This window comes from Tauraco erythrolophus, chromosome 5 (assembly GCF_009769465.1).
Source record: "Tauraco erythrolophus isolate bTauEry1 chromosome 5, bTauEry1.pri, whole genome shotgun sequence".
Taxonomy (NCBI): domain Eukaryota; kingdom Metazoa; phylum Chordata; class Aves; order Musophagiformes; family Musophagidae; genus Tauraco; species Tauraco erythrolophus.
In genome coordinates this window covers 22,156,349-22,176,265 of record NC_141469.1, presented here as the reverse complement: position 1 = coordinate 22,176,265, position 19,917 = coordinate 22,156,349, and the positions used below count along the sequence as shown (strand labels likewise).

The 19,917-nt window shown below is 45.1% G+C and overlaps 1 protein-coding gene across 1 annotated transcript in view; it reads left to right on the top strand.

The window, feature by feature from the left end:
• Positions 1-19,917, top strand: part of SFXN5 (sideroflexin 5) — a 108,002-nt gene that overhangs the window by 25,120 nt on the left and 62,965 nt on the right. Inside the window, exons 4-6 of the mRNA XM_086611670.1 lie at positions 16,463-16,489; positions 17,790-17,844; positions 19,795-19,820. Coding sequence (XP_086467796.1) covers positions 16,463-16,489; positions 17,790-17,844; positions 19,795-19,820 — 108 coding nt within the window. The remainder of the gene's footprint in view (positions 1-16,462; positions 16,490-17,789; positions 17,845-19,794; positions 19,821-19,917) is intronic.

The window sequence follows — 19,917 nt, the reverse complement described above, 5'->3', positions numbered from 1 at the left end:
GAGGGGTTTATGTAGTTTTGCTGACTGTAGGATAAAGTTGCTCTCCCAGGAAGAGCTTGGGGTGGAATTGCAGCACGTGCTTGTTGTTGTGTGTACCTGTGCTTTACTGCATTAATTAAACCAAACTAGAGGGAGAGGTAAGCAAGCCATGGGTAGATCCCAGCAAGGCTGTGAGACTCGAATATTCACCTGTGATACTGCAATCCCTCTAAAAAGGGTAAAGATGAAAGGGACCTGAAAGCAGATGACAATCAGTGTGGCCAGGCTGCAGTGGGATGGGAGCAACCACAATTAGGAAGCAGCCGAAGCTGCCTCCTTAACCTGGAGAAAGGATCCATGAAGCCAGCAGGTCCTTCTTCACTTCTGAAGTTGACTGGTTGTAATGAAATGGGAAGCTGAGCTAGCAGGGGGGAAATTGGGCAATAAAAGCATTGAATGCTGTTTGGCACTCTTGTGATCCATCTGGGTGAAGGTGAACAAGAACTTCTGACTGGGTTAAGTGGGAGCTTCCTAGTGCAGTGTGATGGGCTGGCCAGCCCATGGGCCATGATAGCGACGTTCCTCGAGGGACACCTGAAAACCCTGAGTCCCTTTAGTCTGAGTAGTTTTCTTCTCCCAAGTGTGCTCTTGAGTGGACTTGAATAAAGTAGTAGCCTGCATATGGCTGCAGCAAAAGCGAGGGAAATCTTCAAAATGTGGTTGTCGATTATCTCTTGTGAGAGCATCATTACCACCAAACGGGTGAATATCTTTACCCTCTCAAGCAGAGCCACCGATTTAGAAACAATCTTCTCCTGTAGAAGGGCATTGCTTTGTGGTTTTAAGCTGTGGAATCGAAAACTGCAATTAATCGTTGCACATGCGGATATTCTTACGTGATTTTCACTTTCCATCCAAGGTATCTTTTGTAGTCTTTCATTGGCATTAGTCACTTCCATCCCTTGGGGCATCTTCTTGTCATGCAGTTCACATGGTATCATTCTGCCTTTGTGTTCACTGTTGTGCTGCAGTCACAAAATAACGCTGAACTTTCAGCTTTGCCAATGATGACTGTTTCTACTGAAGAACCGAAAAGCCCAGATGATCTGTATGAAAACAGGGTTTCACTGAATGCTAAGGTTGTGGTGACATCAGGCGCTGGATTCTTCTCATGTTGAGTAGTCAAATACTCTCCTCCTCAGAGAAGGAGATGAAGATCTAACGGTAAATCTGATGGAAACAGGGCTGTGGTTGATGTCTCTACATGAAGGGCTGGTTGCAGCTTTTGGTGTATGCCATGAAACTTGTACTCTGAGCATCATAGAATCAGAGAATGGTTTGGGTTGGAAGGGACCTTCAAGCCACAGCTTCTCTGGGCAACTTCTTCCAGTACCTCACCACCCTTAGAGGGAAGAATTTCTTCCTTAGATCTAATCTAAATCTCCCCTCTTTCAGTGTAAAGCCATGGCCCCATGTCCTATCACTACACATGCTCATAAAATGTGCATCTCCAGCTTTCTTGTAGCCCCTTTAGGTACTGGGAGGCTACTGGAAGGTCTCCCCGGAGCCTTCTCTTCTCCAGGCTGAACAACCCCAGCTCTCAGCCTGTCTGCACAGGAGAGGTGCTCCAACCCTCGGATCATCTTCTTGGCCTCCTCTGGACCTGCTCCAACAGCTCCATGTCCTTCTTGTGTTGGGGACTGAATGCAGCACTGCAGGGGGGGGGTCTCACGAGAGCAGAGGGGCAGAATCCCCTCCCTTGACCTGCTGCCCACACTGCTTTGGATGCAGCCCAGGATACGGTTGGCTTTCTGGGCTGCCAGCGTGCATTGCCGGCTCGTGTTGAGCTTCTCATCAACCAGCACTCCCAAGTCCTTTTCCTTCGTGCTGCTGTCCATCCATTCTCCACCCAGCCTGTACTTGTGCTTGGGATTGCCCTGACTCATGTGCAGGACCTTACACTTGGCCTTGTTGAACTTCATCAGTTGTTTTCTAACTCTGAGGGCAGAGGGGAAGGTGGAGGGGAGCATGTGGGGAGATCTGGTTAGCTGGCAAGCTTGCCAGTGCTGAATTACATACGAGTGTGCCAGATATATACAGCTGTACGTGTCTCATTAATTACTGGTGCATTTGCAGAACATACGATGTGTCGGTTGATTGCTTTGGGGGAGGGGAAGCATCTCACTTGCGTAGTTATCTCCCCACATTTTCTACCAGTGAACAAAAGACACCTGGAGAACACATTTTTGCTTTTCTCAAGCTAAGTTCTACCATTTTAATGTTTTTTCTGTGTACCACTATCTGCAGGATGGACTCCGGCTACAAGGCATTAATAGTTTGCGGTTGTTCTAGTGCTAATTCAGGAATGGGATTTGATGCAGCTCTGGAGAGGTGCCCACTTTGGGGCTTGTGTGCATGAGTTGATGTTGGAATAAAAGACTGAGCTGTGTGATGTGCTACGTAGCTGATAACTGAGTGTCACACACACCTCTGATGCACTGATGAAGTTGCCATGTGCTGGCAGAAGACCAGCAGATGAGAGGTAATTTAATTTTTGACTGATTTTGGGGCTTTTTTTACCCACCTGCCTGTGAACACAACTAATCACCTCATACTCACTGTGGGCAAGAAGTATCTACTGAGGAAGTGACTTGGCTCATCTGACATGGTAACGCAATTGCATCTGAGAGAAGATAATTTGCTATTATTACTCCTCAGAAAGGCTGAGTAGAACTTCATGTGATGCTCAAGAGAGAAGCACTCAACTTTATCTTCTTTAAGAGCTGATTCAGGTTCGGTTGCTAGAGCCACTTAGAGATGCGGTTGCTACCCTTGTAATGGGCTCTTCAGGCATGGATTGAGTATGGCATGTGCGTCAAGAGATGCCTGAATGGGCTGCTAGGCTTCATAATTGGAATTAAAATCATAATCACCTTAGAAGCCTTTAAAAATAACAGTTTGGACAGAGTTTTAGTGCATTAGTTTTCTAAAAACACAACACCCTCCCCAAATATCAGCTTCGAGATCAAGAAGACAGGTTGTTTTGACAGTCTTGTTTCACTAATCTCCTGACTGATCCACTTTTGTAGTATGGCGCGTTTGACAGTGCTCAGATTCCGTTTTTTTTCCTCATTCAGAAATTCGTGGTTCTCATGAAGGATGGCAGGCAGTAGCTGAAAGCATAACAACAGCTCAGCACAATCTATGTTGCTTGCTGAAATGGTTTCACCGCATGAAAAATGGAAAATATCAAAGCCTAAAGCTATGTAATGTCAAGTATCTCCTCCACACTTATCTTCTTGACAGGGTTCTTGTAGAACAAGTCTCTCTTCTGCATTTCCAGAGCAGATTTTTGGAAATGAGCTGAAATGGAACAATTATGGACTACCTAAAGAAAAAAAACCCTCTGAAGAGCCATAATCCTACTTTACTCCACTTCCCCATGACCATCTCTAAGCCAGTTTCCAGAATAAATGCTGCTTTGCTCCAGTTTTTCTCTCTATGAGATGATTCATGGACGCCAGCGCTGCCAAAACCTACATCTCTTCCACTTTCAGGTCTCTTACACTCATCCAGTAGCTCTTGTACTTGCTCTTGAACTGGAGTGATATCACTGCTCAGGAAAATGACCATTAACTCAAGGTGGTAAAAACCTATTTCTTGGGCATCATTAACAAAAACAAAGAATTGATCTCTTAACTGTCAATAGCTGGTAGACTGCTGATAGCTTTTTATTGAGGGAAACTATAGGGTTTTTTCCTACATTAGAAAAATGTTTGAAAAACATGATTTTTATCATTGGTGTGTCAGCTATGTACTCGGCAAAACTGAGAACACATAGCTGCTTGATGAGTATTTTTCAGTGCTACATATTTAAGCAGGAAAACGTGCTCCAAACTCTTCTTCAGCTTTGTGTATTTACTCAAATTTTTCTTTGAATGTGTGAGTCAGACTTGGTTTTTATTAGATGTAACGACTTGGGTTTTGTTAGATATGAAGCGTGGGCAGCAGGTCAAGGGAGGGGATTCTGCCCCTCTACTCTGCTCTCCTGAGACCTCCCCTGTAGTGCTCTGGGGTCCCCACCACAAGAAGGACATGGAGTTGTTGGAGTGAGTCCAGAGAAGGGCTACAAAGATGATCTGAGGGTTGGAGGACCTTTCCTGTGCAGACAGGCTGAGAGAGTTGGGATTGTTCAGCCTGGAGAAGAGAAGGCTCTGGGGAGACCTTCCAGCAGCCTTCCAGTACCTAAAGGGGCTACAAGAAAGCTGGAGAGGGGCTTTGGACAAGGGTGTGTAGTGACAGGACAAGGGGCAATGGCTTTAAACTGCAAGAGGGGAGATTTCAGTGAGATCTAAGGAAGAAACTTTTTACACTCAGGGTGATGAGGCACTGGCACAGAAATTTTTTACACTCAGGTTGGATGAGGCTTTGAGAAACGTGATGTCGTGGAAGGTGTCCCTGCCCATGGCAGGAGGGTTGGAACTAGATGATCTTGAAGGTCCCATCCAACCCAAACCGTTCTGTGATTCTATGAAGTTGAGTGTTTCAAATTCCCCTTAGTAAAACCACACCAACCAAAACCATTCTGTGTAGAGGAAATACCCCACACTGTAATTCAGTCCCCTCTTTTACAGGCTTTTACAATTTCATAATTTTTCTCAAAATAAAAAATTATTCTTGGTAATGCAACCATTTGGGCTGTATTTCTCATTTCTTGGTCGTGCAGGTTAGAATTTTAGCAGGATTGGAGAACATGCTTGGAGAACAAACGCCCTGAAGGCTTTGGGGAGTTTTGGTCTCCTGATGGGCGATTTTGGGTGGTTGCGTGTCTCTGCGTTGGGTGATGGAACTCTGCAGATCTAAAAGTGTTTGATGGAAGAAACTACTGTTTCTTCTGATGCTTTAAGAAGTACAGAATTTTACTGTGAAAGCTTCAAGAGAACTGGTGAGTTCAGTAAACTTCCTGTTGCTTGGTTCTGTTGGGCAGCTGCATCCATCCACATCCTTCATTTGGCTCCTTCTGCAGAGGGTGAGTGCATTTGAAGTTCTGGTGTGTCAACTGATGGCATGTACCGCCTTTCATCTCCCCATCCCAGAGAAATTCAGGAAACAGTAGGATCCTTATAAGGGGGGGCGGGGAAGGAAATGCAGAGAATCATAGAATCATAGAATGGTTTGGGTTGGAAGGGACCTCAAAGATCATCCAGTTCCAACCCCCTGCCATGAGCAGGGACACCTTCCACTACACCAGGTTGCTGAAAGCCCCATCCAACCTGGCCTTGAACACTTCCAGGGATGGGGCAGCCACAGCTTCTCTGGGCAACCTGTGCCAGTGCCTCACCACCCTCAGAGGGAAGAATTTCTTCCTTAGATCTAATCGAAATCTCCCCTCTTTTAGTTTAAAGCCATTGCCCCTTGTCCTGTCACTATGCGCCCTTTTCAAAAGCCCCTCTCCAGCGTTCCTGTAGGCTCCCTTTAGGCACTGGAAAGCTGCTGGAAGGTCTCCCCGGAGCCTTCTCTTCTCCAGGCTGAGCAGCCCCAACTCTCAGCAACAGGATTCATACTGATGGGAGAAACCGATTCAGTTGTTATTTTTGTCCCGTCTTTTCTGGCTCCGTAGGTCCTGGTGTATTATTGCCCGTCCGTGAGGGTTCCTTTGTCTCATTCATATGCTCTTTGCGCTCCTCGTTTAAGCCATCTCCCGTTATACTTAAGCGACGTTTTGAGCCTACGTTCCTTACGGACCGCTCCGCGGCAGGAGAAGGATGTGTTAAAGGCCCACTGCTGCATGCCGGCTTTAATGACGGTTTCCACCAGCGGCTCCCGGGGTTGGCAGAATCCGGCCCCTCGCACGAAGCTCCGGTGACTGGTGCGATCTGCGAGTGGGTAGGTGAAAATGACACACACAAGTGCACCGGGAGCCAATTTGCAGCAGAAGGTATAGACTGTAACATATCCAATTCTAAACAGGGCAGGCAATTCCCCAAACTGCCTCCTGGAGGGAATCTCCGCTGGAGTAAAAAGGTTTCATTTGAGGAAATACTTTCTCCTATAAAAACTGGGGTGGTAAAATATCAGCCCGATAAACAAGGACGAAGAGCCGTCTTGCTTAAAAGCGGACGTTTTCTCTAGCTCGGGAACGTCGGTGCTGAGGTTTAGCCTCAAACCAAAAGGCTGTACCAACTGCAGGGCATAATGATGTGGCTTTTGTCCTTTATCCTCAGGCTTCTCTCGCTAATTTGTAGGATTGCATCTGTGTCCTCTGTGCGTGTGAGTCCCTTTCCCAACCTGTCCAACAGACCAGCACAGATTGGAGGAACAGATTGATGCTGGCATGTCAGCAGTGGTAAAAGTTAAGAGAAGCAGCACTCGGCGGCTATCAGATACAGAGAGATTTAAATCGCTCCCGTTTTACGACACCGCTGCTTTTTACTGTGTGATTTTTTTTTTTTTTTTTTCTGGTGCTCCGTGCTGCAGAAACGTGCGTGGCAGAAAAGCCCTTTTAAAGGCTTGATGAATGTTGGATGTGGACAACGGTGTTGAGGCACCAAAGATCTACCTTGGAAGGACTGCAGTAAGGTCTCAGCGCTGGGGGGATTTCATGATGAACTTCAGGCTACTCTTGCCTTTCAACTCTTCCCCCAAAATGCCTGCTTTTATTTTCTTTGCTATAATTCCCTGCAGTAATTCCATGCTTGGGCTACACTGCTGACATGCTCAGCCAAGTGTGTCCTTTCCCCTGTGTGCTAAAGGTTTTGCCTTTGAAATTGGGGTTGAAATAGCTGCAGAATAACCTAATATCACTTGCTCATCAGCCTAATATCACTCCAAATATTGAACAGCAGCAGCCTTGGCTGTTCAGTATTTGGAGCGATATTAGGCTGATGAGCCAGTTAGGATCAGAGCCCTGATTTGCCCCATTTGTAGATTCATACCACTCTGTCCTAAAAACTTAGTATCTAACCAAGAAGTAGAATACAAGTTAAGAAATACGACGATGAAGGTTCATTGTCCTCTTCTACCTCCCCTCTGTCCCTTTGATCCTGATCTCCGGCTGATACCCCGGCTTCTCCCTGTGGTCCCACCAGCAGAGAGAGGTAAAGAGCCACAGAATAGCAGAAGTGTCTGAGGGTGCTTCGTGTGCACTGATCAAGGACTCTCCAAAGGGAGTGATGCTTTTTCTGTGCAAGGTTTTTGTTTTTGTTAATGCTAGCATGGGGCCAATGAGAGGTTTAAAAACTTGTGTAATGAACTAAATGCAACCTTTGTACACACACAGCTGTTAGTCTTACAGAGATGACTCTGTCCTGAAACGCGCACCCACGATAAAAATGATACCTATTAAATTTATCATTCCCTGAACTTTATATGTGAACTGGTACAATTTTTTTCTGTGCCCAGAAGGAAAAAAAGTGCGATGCCATGGCAGCGTGAGCTGATCTAAGTCAGCACTGCCATGTCTCTGCCTCCTCTCCTCCCGGCCATGTGTTCCCACCTCCTTGCTGGCTTGCACTGGCACAGCTGGTTCAGAGAGCTGATCTTAATAAAAACTGAAGCTCCCTTCCCTCATCCCAAAACGCTTCATTTTTTGACTTGAGCAGCTCCCTATGTTTTCTGTCTGCTCTGTGTTATCTGTACAACGTCAGGGATGGAGCATACGCTGAGGATGGGGAGGGATGATGGGCCTGCAGTACCATAAACAACATACACCAGCTTGAGCTGCCTGTGATGGAGGTAGGAAATTAATCCGGGTTTCAGAAGACCAAAACTACACATCTTGAGCTGTGAATCTTTTGCTGACTCTAAGTCCTAGTAGTTATGAGACACCAGGTGTTTAGATTTGTGATCCATCTGGATCTTCCTTTTTGTCTGCTGTAGGGTTGTAGGCTAACACAGCTTGGAGGGAACCTCAAGAGGTCATCTAGACCAACATAGGTCCCTAGATTTGCTGTTGGGAATCTGTCTGTTCGTTCGACTGTATATTTGCTTATATGTGCTTGTTAAGATGCTTGAATATCAATTTGTTACGATACAAGATAGCAGTGAGACAGCTCTATTACCTGATTTTGTACCCTTAGAAACTCCGCCCTGAAAGCTTCAGCAAAAGGGGGTGGTTGGAGGGAAGAAAAACCGAACCAAATTAAAATAAACCCAAACTGAATGATCTGTAGTGAGAGGAAAAATGCAGCTTTTTGAAATTGTCCCTTGGAGACAGACACTTGCTATTCTCCAGCCAGCCCCTTCCTGCGAGCGTTGGCGGAGCATGAACCGTGGTGTGTCAGTTGTGACTTCTCACTCTTCAGCCTTTCCAAATGCAGTTTTGGCAACTTGCTGTTTTGAAACTGTTTCATTTCTTCCCCATTAGTATCAGTGAAGTGAAAAGAGGCTCACCAGCTTAATGGGCATATATTTATTACTGTGTTCTTCCTTCAATCATGTTAGCAGCGGGAAGAGCCGCTCATGCTGTCCCAGACACAGCAGAGAAGAATGAATCTATCAGAGTCTAAACAGCATCCCTTTTGGAGAATAATAGCTTTTCTTAACAGTGTTGATGAAGAGCGAAGAGGTCCATTTGCAGTAAACTGTACTTTTTTTTCCCTCTGGTCTCTTGCAGGATACGATAAGACGTAGATATATCGGTTGTCCTGCTGCTTCCTTTTCTTTGCGAGAAAGTAGCCTGTTTGCTGGTCCAAGGACTGAACTTGGACCTTCTCTCTTCTGCAATCTAAATATCCTCTGTGACACTAAGATGGTCTGAGACAGGTCAAACATTTTAGATCCAGACCTTCAGAGAACAAAAGGCACCTAGGGAGCCTGGGCAGAAGTGTGGTAGGTTAATGCACCTTAAAGAAACCATGCTAAATGCCACTGTTGATGCTCTTACTCAGTTACAAACTGGCTTTGCTTCATCTCATCGTTTGAGGATTAAGAGAGTTTATCTAAATCCACATCTAGATTACAAATCAGATTAGATTTGCAAGATCCATATGGCTAAAATAAACTGAAACAAATCTCATCTCAAGCAACCTAGTTGGATTAGCAAGCCTGGTTTCCAAAGCTGTGCTGTACACCATGTAATGGCATCTAAGTCCTTCTCCAACCCTGGTGCAGGTAATGCTTTCCAGTGAGTGCTGCTGTTTCTGCATAAATCTTTCCAGTAGAATGCTGTGAGGATTCATTAGTTAATGTTTATTGAGTGCTGCAAAGCTGCAAAGTGTTATTTAAGTGCTATCTTCTTTTTATCAGTCAGGACTTGATTCTAGTTCCACCTGCACTTGGTTTTTGTGTCTGTGTGAATCTGTGTATTGCACTAGGGTTGCTTGTGGTTTCCAATCCGGTTCCCAACGCCAAGGCGCTTGCCTTGTGGTACAAGGGGCAATGGTTTTAAACTGAAAGAGGAAAGGTTTCGATTAGATCTAAGGAAGAAATTTTTCACTGTGAGGGTGGTGAGGCACTGAACCAGGTTGCCTGGAGAAGCTGTAGCTGCCCCATCCCTGGAAGTGTTCAAGGCCAGGTTGGATGAGGCTTTGAGCAACCTGGTGTAGTGGAAGGTGTCCCTGCCCATGGCAGGGGAGTTGGAACGAAATGATCTTTGAGGTCCCTTCCAACCCAAACCATTCTGTGATTCTGCTGCGGTGCAGGCAGGTATCTCAGCCAATGCTCTTCAACGTGAGGATTTTCTCAAAAGCTTTATGGTTCTGCAGATGGGCAGCAGCTTGTGGCACTGTGACTCGATGCTTAGGACAGGAAAGGAGTTTTCCCTTGGCATCCGAGAAGAGCAGTAGCTTTTGGTGCCTCTTTTACTGACTTATTTCAGCGTTAGGTGCAGGGCAGAAAACGTATAAATCACCCTTTGTGATTTATCCCACACATTGGGTCATTTGAGCTTTATCTCCTTCGAGCGAAAACCTTTTTAACCTAAAGATTTTTAAGAGCAGGGTTGTAAAAGGTCCATTGGTGAGATTTCCTACAAGGAGCAAGTGTAGGCAGTGCTTTATGTTACCTTGTTTTCCACATTTATTAGTAAAGCCAGACATCAGATTCCATGTATATTAGCAGGTGGGGTTAGGCACATCAGCCAGGTTTTCAGACATTCAGGTGACATCTAATGTGGAACCTAAATATCTGGGATTCCACCATTGCAAATCTATAAATCTTGCTTAAAGCATTCAGCCCTAACTGAGTGCTTTGGCTGGAGCTTGTGGTGTGCATTTGTCTCTATGTCAAATATCACTTTTCAAGGAGTGGGATTTTGGGACTGAAGCTGGAGAGAAGTGGGAGAAAGCCACACAATGCATGAGTGTTCGCACTCCTGGGGGGAGAAAGTATGGATGGAGAACACGTTGTAGCTCTGTCGGGCTGCACCAAACTGCCTTGAGTTTGGCACTGGTGTTTAGTTTCAATGAAATACTAAAAATAGATAGATACTAATTTGTTTTCATTTTACCTGCTGAGAGGTTCTGGGGATGCTGTCTGGAGTGGACTGGCCACCATAAATGCCTTTAATAACTAAGAAGGCAGTAGGAAAAAACGTGGTGCTGTAAGAGAGGATGATGTGTTGGAGAGTGCAATGCAGTGGGCATTTGGGAGATCTTCATGCATAACCATGTAAATTTAAAAACAATAAAAAAACTCAGAAGCACGGTGAAATAAAAGTGAAGTAATATCAATGAGAAGCACCTGTTGTCCAGGATGGACCTCCTATTTCAACCAAGTGGGGCTTCAGCGGTGAGGCCATGGATGGATGTTCTTTAGCTGCATTTGCTGCAAACTCTGCCTTTATGCCAAAAGAGTTGTGAGGAGCAAATGGGAGTGTCCCACAGTACTGCTGGCAAAAGGGATCGTAGGAGTTTTCCAGTATGTTTAACCTTATAATGAAGATTAATATGAGCTAACCCTGCTGATGGGGTGTGGTGGGACTGCTGATGGGTGGGTGCTCCTGGTTCAAGCTGGTAGTCTTGGAGAAGGACCAGGTCTACTCAGCTAGATATGTGGGAGATCTCTTTCGAAAAGATGTAGTGCTTAAGTCTGGGATTCCTAAATGTTCTAACATAAAATCTTCAACTTTCTTCAAAATCCCACTGGAATGCAAAGAAACCATATCTTTGCAAGCCATGCTGAAGTTGGTACAAACTGCAGGTGCTTGATGCTTTAGGATGTTTTTACATCTTGAACCAAACCCAGTTTAAGCCAGAACTAGTGGAAGTCCCATCTTAAGGTCAACAGAGAGAAGCAAGCACTGCTGGAGTGCAGGTTGTCCAGTCTGCACTGGTCATGTAGTTGTGATGAGTCAAACTGTCTGTTTTCTGCCCACTGACATAAAGGAAATCCAGAGAACTTGCTGCGATAGGTATTTATTATGTTGTAGACATCTGTTAGATGGGATGAGTCCCACCTCTGGTGTCTTATTCTGGCCATATGACTACCAGTTAAGGGGTCTAGAATGGAGTTAAATCTTGTTCAGAGTCATCATTATCACTTGACACTAATGTGGTGCCAGATCCCTGTTGCTGGTCTGAAGTGTTCCTCAGTGAATTTTCCAAGCACAGTAAGTTACACCTTCTGAGCAATTTTTTTTTCCTTTTTTCTTCTTTTCCTCTGGTTTTGTATCATTTAAACAATTGGGATTATTGGAAAGTGCATCTGGTTTTGAAGGCTGCCCCTCCAAATGGCCATACACATGAAAGCAGTTTGTTCTTCCTCAGAACGAGCTTTGCTGCATAACACGTTCCGCTCCTGACCCCCAATGTTTGGAATTCAGTGTGGGATAGATAAGCCGAGCTTTGCTTTAATGAATCTTGCAATTCCCAGAGTGTGAAACCACTGGCAGTTCCTGATGGGATGCAAACTCTAGTCTGTTACCTTGTTAAAATCAAGATTTTAGTAAGGAGAGCCATGAAGATGATCCGAGGGCTGGAGCACCTCTGCTGTGAAGACAGACTGAGAGAGTAGGGGGTTGTTCAGCCTGGAGAAGAGAAGGCTCCAGGGAGACCTTCCAGCAGCCTTCCAGTACCTAAAGGGGCTACAAGGAAGCTGGAGAGGGACTTTTAACAAGGGTGTGCAGTGACAGGATAAGGGGCAATGGCTTTAAACTGAAAGAGGGGAGATTTAGATTAGATCTAAGGAAGAAATTCTTCCCTCTGAGGGTGGTGAGGCACTGGCACAGGTTGCCCAGAGGTGTTGTGGCTGCCCCATCCCTGGAAGTGTTCAAGACCAGATTTGATGAGGCTTTGAGCAACCTGGTGTAGTGGAGGGTGTCCCTGCCCATGGCAGGGGGGTTGGAACTAGATGATCTTGAAGGTCCCTTCCAACCCAAACCATTCTGTGATTTCATGGGTGCAGGTGTAGTCTCAGGAAAGGGTGATAACCTCCCTGATGGAGTAGGAAGAGGATGAGCAGATTTTGAGATGGAACTCTGTCTCCACTTGACTAGATAGAGAAATAAATTAACTAAAAATACTCATTCTTTTGAGGATTTCTGCTTCGACCTGGTCTGTGCTAGGGGAAGTTTGCAAACTGTTGTGATGATGGTGCAAGGTCTAACACCGTTAGACCTCTTAGTCTTTGCAGAACTTAAGCTGCTGTGTTTTCTCTTACACATAGGAGTCGTCTCCCATGTGACTCCTTATCAGTTTTTTGAAAATAGCTGTGCCTTGTCATTGTGCATGTTTAACATGCAGTTAATCAGCAAGGGCTTTTCTCCGTGGAGTTATTCCTGATGTGACATATCCAAAGCACGCACCTGTGGATTGAAGATCATTTCAGTGTCTACTACTGTACTGTGCAAGGGACTCGGATCCTGTTGACACGTACGGTTGAGGGGAGGAAGCGTTAGAGCAGCTATTACACGTTCCTGACATCAAATCTGCCTTTTTGTCTCCATTGACTGTAGGGAGGGAGTTGCTGGCAACGCAAGAGAGGAGGTGGTGTGAATCTGTCAGTGCTCTCCTGACCTTAGACACCTGAGGCCAACTTCAGCGATGTAGTGGGTGGGCTGGATACAGCCAACTGCACTTGCGTAGGGTGGAGCTGGCTGCTTGTTTTAGCAGCGTTGGAGCCAGCTGTCAACAAGGGTGAATAATTTGTAACCATGGTTTTCTAATCTAGGTGAAACTTTGTGCAGAGGGGAGAAAAAAAAATAAAATCCCATCTTTGAGTCTAGGACCATGAAATCTTACTGTATTTAAGAGGAGGGAAGTTAATCTCTTAAGAATAACTGTTACCCTTTGTACTGTTTTTATAGTGGCAGGTGTTGGCTAATAGATTTGGGCTGGATATATTCTTTAAATAAATACTTTTATTTTTGAAAGCTATCTCTAAGCTGCAATTCCGCTGCTAAATAAGGAATGCTAATGAACGCCCTGTCAACCAAAGATCATATCTATTCCCCAAGAGTTATTCCAGTCTCTAGTTCCTTACCGCATCTTTCGTTCTCTTTAGGTTATGGCAGTCTTTGATACCCTTCCTTAAACGTCATAAGCGTGTAATATTTCTGTGTAACTGAGTTCAGGGTTTTAAAGCTATGTGCTCTAGGTGGTGAGCAAGTTGTGAGTATCTCTTCCTCAAAAAATTGTATAAAAAACAGAATCTGGGGAAGGATGGACGGAAATTTCATCCATGAGCCCAGAGTTCTGAAATGCTGGTGCTGGGAGCACTTGCAAATGGTCCTGGAGTCCTCGTGGAAGGTTGTGATGGCCACAAGCTGGAGAAACTTGTCCATCACTACCTGCTTAGGTTGCTGAGTGGATAGTGGAATATGTTAACCGTGCTCCAATGTTCCTGCCCCCTTGTCCTCCGGGCTTCTTTGGTGTAAACCCATGTACGAGCAGGTTTGGTTCTTGCACCCGAATTTGAATGGTGGCAAAATGCCCGATGCAGCTTTGAGCCAGTAACGTATAGCAAAGCTGATGTAAAGGAAGACCATCTATTACAGGAGACCCACCCCATAAAGGCTGACTATGCTTAGAGATCATGGACATAAACCTGACATAAATTGAGCACGAATCTGGAGTCGTTCCATGTGCTCCAGTGAAGATGCTTTGGATTCACGCTAGTGTAAATGAGATCAAAATCTGGCTACTTCTCGAAGGTGGCCGGAGAGAGCGTGAATGAAATCCCCAGCAGAAATAGAGACTTGCTCTCAGAAACGAGCCCCCCAGCTGGCAAGACTCGTCAGAGTACTGGAGCTATTGAAAAATGCTGCAGACAGAAAATGAATTCAAGGATAAAGAAGTGAAAATGAGCTGGCAGAATCTTTAGGTGACTCATCAGGTGCATCTTGTAAAGTCTCTTTCTGAGAAGTAATGAAATCACATGTTCTAACAATATTTGCACTGCAGCAGGAAAATGCATAAATATTGGGATCAATTAATGAAATTAGATAATTTGACCAAAAAAGCCATAGCGCTGGCTCAGAAACCATCCCTCTTCCTTTTTGCTAGTCTTGGGGCTTGCAGTTGGAGAGGAAAATCCTGTGTTTTCATTTCACATCTAAGGTACGTGAGACCTGGGCAGCCACAGGGCTACTGGGACACTTTGGGTAGTCACCTGCAGCTCAAGGACTTCCACTTTCACCCCATGGAAGCCCTTGAGCTGGTTGAGGGGCAGGTGCAGAAAAGCCCTGGTAGCTGTCTGGGCACACAGCCTCCCACCCTTTGGATTTTAGGTTTGGTGAGGACAGACACATCTTGCCTCTGACACCCATAAAGATTGTCTCTTTGTGTCCCTCAACCTCTGTTCTTCAATGGTAAAATGGAGAATAGTGATTTCCCTTAAAAAGGGAAGTTTTCCTCAGGAAAGAGCCCTGTGGATATGTCCATCAGCCTCTGACATTTAGAATTCCAGCAGCTCGTCGCACACAGTGGAGTTCATCATGAAGCTTCGATTCTGGAGTGAAAGGTGAATTTGGAGCGAAATACTGGGTATCAGTGGGTCAAGTTATGCTATGTATAATAGAGTAATTACCTTATTCCAACAGTATTTTAATGGATTTATGTTTGGAGAAGGCACTAAGCCTTGGGTGAAGAAGAATGGCAGATCAAGTCTTAATTTATACCATAGTAATGATAAAACCTAAAACGTGAATGCCTGTTTCGCAGAAAATGTGTCCTGGCACTTGGGTGGGTGTTCTGGTGGGTAATCGGGAGCTCTCCAAGCAAAAAGAGCTATCGCCGTCTTCGGATTTATCAACAGCAAGAGCAGAACTCATCAGGTTAGCCTACCCTTGCTTTGGCACCGGGACAACTGTTGTTGGAATAATTCGTCTGGTTTCTGGCGTCCTCGATTCAAGAGGATGTTGACAAATTGGAAAGATGTAAAAGAGCCACGAGGGTGGTTAAAAGATTGGCAAACGCGCCTTGCCAACGAAACAGCCAGTCTCCTGGCTCGGATGAATTTGATTTTTTTTTTTTTTGTCTTTAAGCGGAGGTTAAAGGGTGGCTTTAGCTGCTCCAAGTACCTGCGAGAAGAATAAAAATAGACGGTGCCGGAGGCTGTCAGACGGAGGTGTAACACAAACCGGTGCCTGGAAGTTGAAACCAGACTTCAGCTGAACAGAGCAGTTTTTAACAGTAAAAGCAATTGGTCTGTGGTGATGTTTTGTGGAAGTCCTGGGTTTTCATCCTTCTCTAGAAATACGTACATCAAAATGGGGATTTTTTTATTTTTTTTTAATTATAATTCGCGTTTGGGCGTAATTCATGGAGGAAAGCCCTCTGGCTTTATTAATCACTGGGCAAACTATGAGTTTATGTATATGCCAGAGCATCTCTTGATGTTGTGTACCTACTCATTAGCTCTACTTGCACCTCACGTAGGATATCTCTTCCTCGGTGCTCGCAGATCTCCGCTGTCTGAGCCTGATTTGAGGTGTTTTGATGCTGCGGAATTACAGTCCGTAAATAACAGTAGGAGCTCATGAGAGTTTTAAATGAGATTTTTTTTCCTCTTCACAAGCGTTTTTCCGTGCAAGTGTTTTCCCTTCTTGTGAAAAACAAAATCCAGCGGCTGGCTTATTCTGAATCCAGGTTTTATTTGAAGAGATACTTCTTGTATTTCCCTGCAGGGTTTGCTCCACCTTTGTTCCCCAGCAATCCTCGATTTCCGCAGGAAGCTCGTCCAAGGAGATGCTGTGCTAAATTTACCTTGAGATCTACGTACGGCAAAATTACCAAGATAATTCTTGATTTGTAAAGCTTATAGCAGAGTGTTGAAGTCTGGTTGTTGTTATTCTTTCCTACCATTCAACATGAGAAAGAATATCTTCTCTGCCTTGCTGGTCTTACTGGCCACACAGATTCGGAGGCGCTCGGTGTGTGTAAAGGATTTTTAAATACATCCTGGAGGGATGCAGAGAATGAGTCTGTTTCAAAGCAGTCTCTTGCATTTGTTTACTCTAGCAGCTAAAAGATGAATATTTGGGGTTTGGTATAAAACTACACTGCTCATTTTTTTTAAATGCAATGTTCTCTTTTTATTTTTCTAGCTGTGGGGAGCTCAAAAAATAAAGCAGGTAATACACTTTTTTAAAAAAAATATTTCATTATTCTTTTCTGCTATTGCTGCTTTTTTTCCTTTTTGCTAAGCGATGCTGTCCTCTTCTCCGCTATTGACTTTGCCAGTTGCTGTTTTGTCTTGCCACAGAAATGTAAATGCAGAGAACACTGTTGCCACCAAAGAGTCTGATTTTTTTTTTTTTTTGTATTTATATATTTTGATGTCTTCATTTTCTCTTTCCTGTCTAGTCAAGAGATTTCTTGTCTCCAGTCTTTTGAAAATAGTTTGACAGTTCTTTGGTAAGGCTTGTAAGTGTGTCGTACCTTCCTCCTCTGCAGTCCCGGATCACTTGGGGATTGATTTTTCATCCCCAGCCATTTAATACTGCTGCAACCTCCTGGGCTCTTTGTAAAATTTGGTAAAAATGGGCCGAGTGAGCTTGGTTGTCTCTTCATCGGTAAAACAGATTTAGGATTTCCTTAGAGGTTGGGCTGTCCGCAGCCGCCAGCGCTGGCTGAGAAGCTGCAGATACACATAAAGGTTGAATTATCCGGCAAATCCAAATCCTGTGGCGTGCGAGGGGGTTTTATTTAGGTGACCCTTACGCTCCCAACTGGAGCGGGCTGTACCTGCATGTTTTCACCCCAGCTGGGCCAGATCCTGAAGCAGGATTGCAGGTTTCCTACGATGTGCTGTGCAGGCATACCTGCAGATGGGGAAGATGTTCCTCGGATTGAATCCATCCATCGTGGCTAAGCCACACAAGTCCTTATGGGGAACTCCTGCAACCCATTTGCTTCACGAGCAGCGTAAAGTGATTTACCCCCTCGTTCCCTCCCCGGCAGGCAGTCCTGCCCTCCCCACCCCTCTGCCGCAGCGAGGGCAGAGTTTCAGCCAGGACATTAAGCAGCACCTCGGTGGAGACGCTGAAAACAGGCAGGGAGAGAAAATAGATTTCCCTTTTCCCCTCCTCAATCTGCGTTTCCCCACCCTGAGGTTAAGGTCCAGCGGTGGGTGCCCTTTGGGGACATTATAGTACCAAGAAGGAGCCACTTCCTATATTTCAGGTTAAATTATTTACTTCTAAATTATTAACTTATGCTAAATTATTTAAGGAGAGAGGAAAACAGTGGTAGGAGGAGGTTAACAATAACTGCCTTTGGTTGGAGCTGCGAAAGCAAGGAGGGTGACGAGATGCATGAAGCCTCCCAGTGCTCTCTGGTTGAAGGTGCTGGTTGTTGAGGCTGAGTTGGCTTCCCTGCGCCTCGCCAGCTGTGGCTGTCCTTCACCGTGTCTGTTTGCTGCCTCTTTTACAGGCCATCATCCACCCCGATACAAACGAGACCATCTTCATGCCTTTCCGAATGTCAGGTATGGTATGTCCTCAGCAAACATTAATTTTGCTGGCAATTTGTACAAAATGTCGTGTTTTTTTTTTTTCTCCTGTTTTTGAATTGCGTCTTGTAAACGTTTAGACCAAGACCAGACAGTAATTCAAATGCCAAAATCCCTTTGCGACTGAGGAGAATTAGGATCCTAAGTACCTCTGTGAAATCTACTGCTTCATATTTTCCTTTCCTTCAGATGTTTTAACGTGGACTCAAGCTAATGTCTTTTCTGGCATTTTCGAGGTATCTGTCACTATAATAGGCATTTTAATTTTCTAGTAAACAGCGATGCTTGATGCCCAACGAGCAGCTTAGGGTTTTACTCCCCAGGAGAGAATGGGATGAGCCCTATTTTTCCGTGTACAGTGGTGCCTTATGGCTATGGAGTTGGGAGCCCAGAAGGATCAGTTTGTCTGTGGCTTAACCGAGCTGTTTAATGATTAAATCACTGCCCCCTCCTTCCCATTTCGGGGCGTCCCTCTGCCACGCACAGGTCCACAGCTACCTCTGCTGTGGGTTGAAGAGCAGCTTTCTTGAGCATGGAAGTGCAGCCTTGGTCCTTTCCCAAAGGACCTGTTTAAATAAATAGGACCTTTTCCATGGTTTTTGGGGGAACATCTTCGCCTGAATACTGGGCACAAGTGAAAAATAACAGAGTTGGTGGGTTTTGTTCTCCAGTTCTTTGAAGAAGGATGATGTTGAGGGTGAAGTGGAGGGGAGAAAAGCCAGGACCCACTGCTTTGCTGCCTTGTTCTTTTTTTTTATTTTTTTTTATTTTTATTTTTCCTTCCTCTCAGGTCTTTGCCCTTTCCGACTGTAAATTGGATCCATGAGACTTAATTCAGTAATATTGGTAAAATGCTCTGAGACCTTCTAGTGGAAGTCATAGAGATGAATTATAATTAGCACAAAAATTGGCAGACTTAGCAGGGGAAAAATGTGAAGCATTTGATTTTTGTGGCGCTCAATAAGATTTGGGGTAAAGGCTTATCTCTAATATAGAGAACTTTAACTTACATCTATGATTAAAATAGTCCCCCTCTCCTCCATGATGCAAATATACTTTCTTAGGCTTGTACCCTGCTCCTTTTTCTACTGACCTAGAAATAAATGAGCTCTCCTGGTATAAAATCCCCAGCAGAGAGGTTGATAAAGCAGATGGTGAAAGAGGGAGATCCCAGTTATGGTGGCACAGTCCTGCTCCTTAACTGGCACGGGCTCTGCAGCTTGTTAGATGGTTTCTTGAGTGTCTTCAGCGTGCCATCCTGGTGGGACCAGGCTCAGTGAGGGGGGAAGGGAGGCAGAACGCTGGTGAGTTTTCTTGTGGGTTAGCGAGGGTAGGTTGTGGGAGGGTCTGATGAGCAACAGAGCTGGCACGAGGGAGGGAACAGATTGCATGACTGAGCCTGGGAAGGGGGGCAGGATCTCCCCCTTTCTGTGGCAGCAAGCCACTAGGTCAGCTCAGCACCACCACAGCAGCAGCATCCAGCTCCTCCTGGTCCAGACCGAGCAGCTCTTGGTCTGAGCTGTCATCCTTTCTACTTCTGCTGATTTGAGATTTTGTTGACTGCCAAGTCCAGCTCAACAACATGGTGCCCTCTGAAATGCTAATACCACGCACTGGCACAGACTGGGTTTACTGGAGTAGGGTTTAGGGTCTAGATGTTAGAAGTTTCAGGGAAACTCTTAGACCGCAATGCAAGAAACGCAAATAGAGGATGGGAAGGAGATTTGGAAAAAATCAGGAAGCTGCTCCAGTTGATGCTTGGTGCGTGAGGTGCAGGTCCACAGATGTCCATGTGGTGGTACGGAGCTGGTGGAAGCCCATCCTGCCAGGTGTGGCTTCTACCCTAAACTGGTACATGTCTTAGATGTGATCTTTTTCCATCCCAAAACTGTGTATTAAAATGCATGCATTTTTTTTTTTTAATAGGTTACATTCCCTTTGGAACACCCATCGTAAGTATTTTAACACGTCTCCCCGCTTTGTTTGCTGGGTACCAAGAAATGCATTTTTTAGCACTCACAGACAATTCTCCACCTTCCACCTTACTGC